At 49.2% G+C, this 2,500-nt stretch overlaps 1 protein-coding gene and 12 non-coding genes across 13 annotated transcripts in view; 12 read left to right on the forward strand and 1 right to left on the reverse strand.

The window, feature by feature from the left end:
* Positions 1-2,500, reverse strand: part of dnah9l (dynein, axonemal, heavy polypeptide 9 like) — a 34,975-nt gene that overhangs the window by 31,518 nt on the left and 957 nt on the right. The window contains exon 3 of the mRNA XM_030781786.1: positions 165-179. Coding sequence (XP_030637646.1) covers positions 165-179 — 15 coding nt within the window. The remainder of the gene's footprint in view (positions 1-164; positions 180-2,500) is intronic.
* On the forward strand, positions 498-569 carry trnap-ugg (transfer RNA proline (anticodon UGG)). The gene has a single exon. It is a non-coding gene; the product is annotated as a tRNA-Pro (tRNA).
* Positions 668-739, forward strand: trnas-aga (transfer RNA serine (anticodon AGA)). The gene has a single exon. It is a non-coding gene; the product is annotated as a tRNA-Ser (tRNA).
* On the forward strand, positions 837-908 carry trnap-ugg (transfer RNA proline (anticodon UGG)). Its single transcript has one exon. It is a non-coding gene; the product is annotated as a tRNA-Pro (tRNA).
* Positions 1,007-1,078, forward strand: trnap-agg (transfer RNA proline (anticodon AGG)). Its single transcript has one exon. It is a non-coding gene; the product is annotated as a tRNA-Pro (tRNA).
* On the forward strand, positions 1,176-1,247 carry trnap-ugg (transfer RNA proline (anticodon UGG)). The gene has a single exon. It is a non-coding gene; the product is annotated as a tRNA-Pro (tRNA).
* On the forward strand, positions 1,346-1,417 carry trnap-agg (transfer RNA proline (anticodon AGG)). Its single transcript has one exon. It is a non-coding gene; the product is annotated as a tRNA-Pro (tRNA).
* trnap-ugg (transfer RNA proline (anticodon UGG)) lies at positions 1,515-1,586 on the forward strand. The gene has a single exon. It is a non-coding gene; the product is annotated as a tRNA-Pro (tRNA).
* trnap-ugg (transfer RNA proline (anticodon UGG)) lies at positions 1,684-1,755 on the forward strand. Its single transcript has one exon. It is a non-coding gene; the product is annotated as a tRNA-Pro (tRNA).
* Positions 1,853-1,924, forward strand: trnap-ugg (transfer RNA proline (anticodon UGG)). The gene has a single exon. It is a non-coding gene; the product is annotated as a tRNA-Pro (tRNA).
* Positions 2,023-2,094, forward strand: trnap-agg (transfer RNA proline (anticodon AGG)). Its single transcript has one exon. It is a non-coding gene; the product is annotated as a tRNA-Pro (tRNA).
* On the forward strand, positions 2,192-2,263 carry trnap-agg (transfer RNA proline (anticodon AGG)). Its single transcript has one exon. It is a non-coding gene; the product is annotated as a tRNA-Pro (tRNA).
* Positions 2,362-2,433, forward strand: trnap-ugg (transfer RNA proline (anticodon UGG)). The gene has a single exon. It is a non-coding gene; the product is annotated as a tRNA-Pro (tRNA).

The following is a 2,500-nucleotide window of genomic DNA, read 5'->3' on the forward strand; positions in this document are numbered from 1 at the left end:
TTCCCGTGGCGAAAAAATAAGCTGTGTATACTTTTCATCCGAAGCTTTTCTTTTTTGTGTGTTCATTGATGTACTGTACTGGACAAAACTTTCACAGGAGCCTGTATGAGAAATTTAAAAAGGTATACAAAATACTAAAGACAGAAGTGTTTTGTATAAAGCACACCAGTGTGTTGTTGCTGCTTTCAAAGAGTAATTCAAATGGTGCATGTGTGTATCATTTTGTTGCAAAAATGCCATTTTGAAAAAGGATTGTTAGTTTAATTTTGACATAGAAGTGAGATAGATGCTTAGAAGTGAGATATTTAGTGTTGTGTCTTATTTGGCTTGTGTGTAGAGTTTTGACACAATGAGCGAAATTCCACAACAAGTGTGTAAACACTCATAAAAAACTATAATTGGTCTTTCTTGGGAACCAAGATGGGGAGCCTCTCAAAGTTTCGTCTGCAGTTACCGGAACCAACGAGTAACATGGCATTCAGCAAACAATGCAACGTGGCTCGTTGGTCTAGGGGTATGATTCTCGCTTTGGGTGCGAGAGGTCCCGGGTTCAAATCCCGGACGAGCCCCTTTAATTGTTGGGAACCAAGAAGGGGAGCCACTTGAAATTTCGTCTGCAGTTACCGGAACCAACGAGTAACATGGCATTCAGCAAACAATGCAATGTGGCTCGTTGGTCTAGGGGTATGATTCTCGCTTAGAGTGCGAGAGGTCCCGGGTTCAAATCCCGGATGAGCGCCTTTAATTGTTGGGAACCAAGAAGGGGAGCCGCTTGAAATTTCGTCTGCAGCTACCGGGACCGCCGAAATTCTCGCGTTCGGAAAACAACGCAATGTGGCTCGTTGGTCTAGGGGTATGATTCTCGCTTTGGGTGCGAGAGGTCCCGGGTTCAAATCCCGGACGAGCCCCTTTAATTGTTGGGAACCAAGATGGAGGAGAATCTCAAAATTTCGTCTGCAGTTACCGGAACCGTCGAAATTTTCGCGTACAGAGAACATTGCAACGTGGCTCGTTGGTCTAGGGGTATGATTCTCGCTTAGGGTGCGAGAGGTCCCGGGTTCAAATCCCGGACGAGCCCCTTTAATTGTTGGGAACCAAGATGGGGAGCTGCTTGAAATTTCGTCTGCAGCTACCGGGACCGCCGAAATTCTCGCGTTCGGAAAACAATGCAATGTGGCTCGTTGGTCTAGGGGTATGATTCTCGCTTTGGGTGCGAGAGGTCCCGGGTTCAAATCCCGGACGAGCCCCTTTAATTGTTGGGAACCAAGATGGAGGAGAATCTCAAAATTTCGTCTGCAGTTACCGGAACCGTCGAAATTTTCGCGTACAGAGAACATTGCAACGTGGCTCGTTGGTCTAGGGGTATGATTCTCGCTTAGGGTGCGAGAGGTCCCGGGTTCAAATCCCGGACGAGCCCCTTTAATTGTTGGGAACCAAGATGGGGAGCTGCTTGAAATTTCGTCTGCAGCTAACAGGACCGCCGAAATTCTCGCGTTTGGAAAACAATGCAATGTGGCTCGTTGGTCTAGGGGTATGATTCTCGCTTTGGGTGCGAGAGGTCCCGGGTTCAAATCCCGGACGAGCCCCTTTAATTGTTGGGAACCAAGAAGGGGAGCCACTTGAAATTTCGTCTGCAGCTACCAGGACCACCGAAATTCTCGCGTTCGGAAAACAATGCAATGTGGCTCGTTGGTCTAGGGGTATGATTCTCACCTTGGGTGCGAGAGGTCCCGGGTTCAAATCCCGGACGAGCCCCTTTAATTGTTGGGAACCAAGATGGGGAGCTGCTTGAAATTTCGTGTGCAGCTACCGGGACCGCCGAAATTCTCGCGTTCGGAAAACAATGCAATGTGGCTCGTTGGTCTAGGGGTATGATTCTCGCTTTGGGTGCGAGAGGTCCCGGGTTCAAATCCCGGACGAGCCCCTTTAATTGTTGGGAACCAAGATGGAGGAGAATCTCAAAATTTCGTCTGCAGTTACCGGAACCGTCGAAATTTTCGCGTACAGAGAACATTGCAACGTGGCTCGTTGGTCTAGGGGTATGATTCTCGCTTAGGGTGCGAGAGGTCCCGGGTTCAAATCCCGGACGAGCCCCTTTAATTGTTGGGAACCAAGATGGGGAGCTGCTTGAAATTTCGTCTGCAGCTACCAGGACCGCCGAAATTCTCGCGTTCGGAAAACAATGCAATGTGGCTCGTTGGTCTAGGGGTATGATTCTCGCTTAGGGTGCGAGAGGTCCCGGGTTCAAATCCCGGACGAGCCCCTTTAATTGTTGGGAACCAAGATGGAGGAGAAGCTCAAAATTTCGTCTGCAGTTACCGGAACCGCCGAAATTCTCGCGTTTGGAAAACAATGCAACGTGGCTCGTTGGTCTAGGGGTATGATTCTCGCTTTGGGTGCGAGAGGTCCCGGGTTCAAATCCTGGACGAGCCCCTTTAATTGTTGGGAACCAAGATGGGGAGCTGCTTGAAATTTCGTCTGCAGCTACCAGGACCGCCGA

This window comes from Chanos chanos, chromosome 8 (genome assembly GCF_902362185.1).
Source record: "Chanos chanos chromosome 8, fChaCha1.1, whole genome shotgun sequence".
Classification (NCBI taxonomy): Eukaryota; Metazoa; Chordata; class Actinopteri; order Gonorynchiformes; family Chanidae; genus Chanos; species Chanos chanos.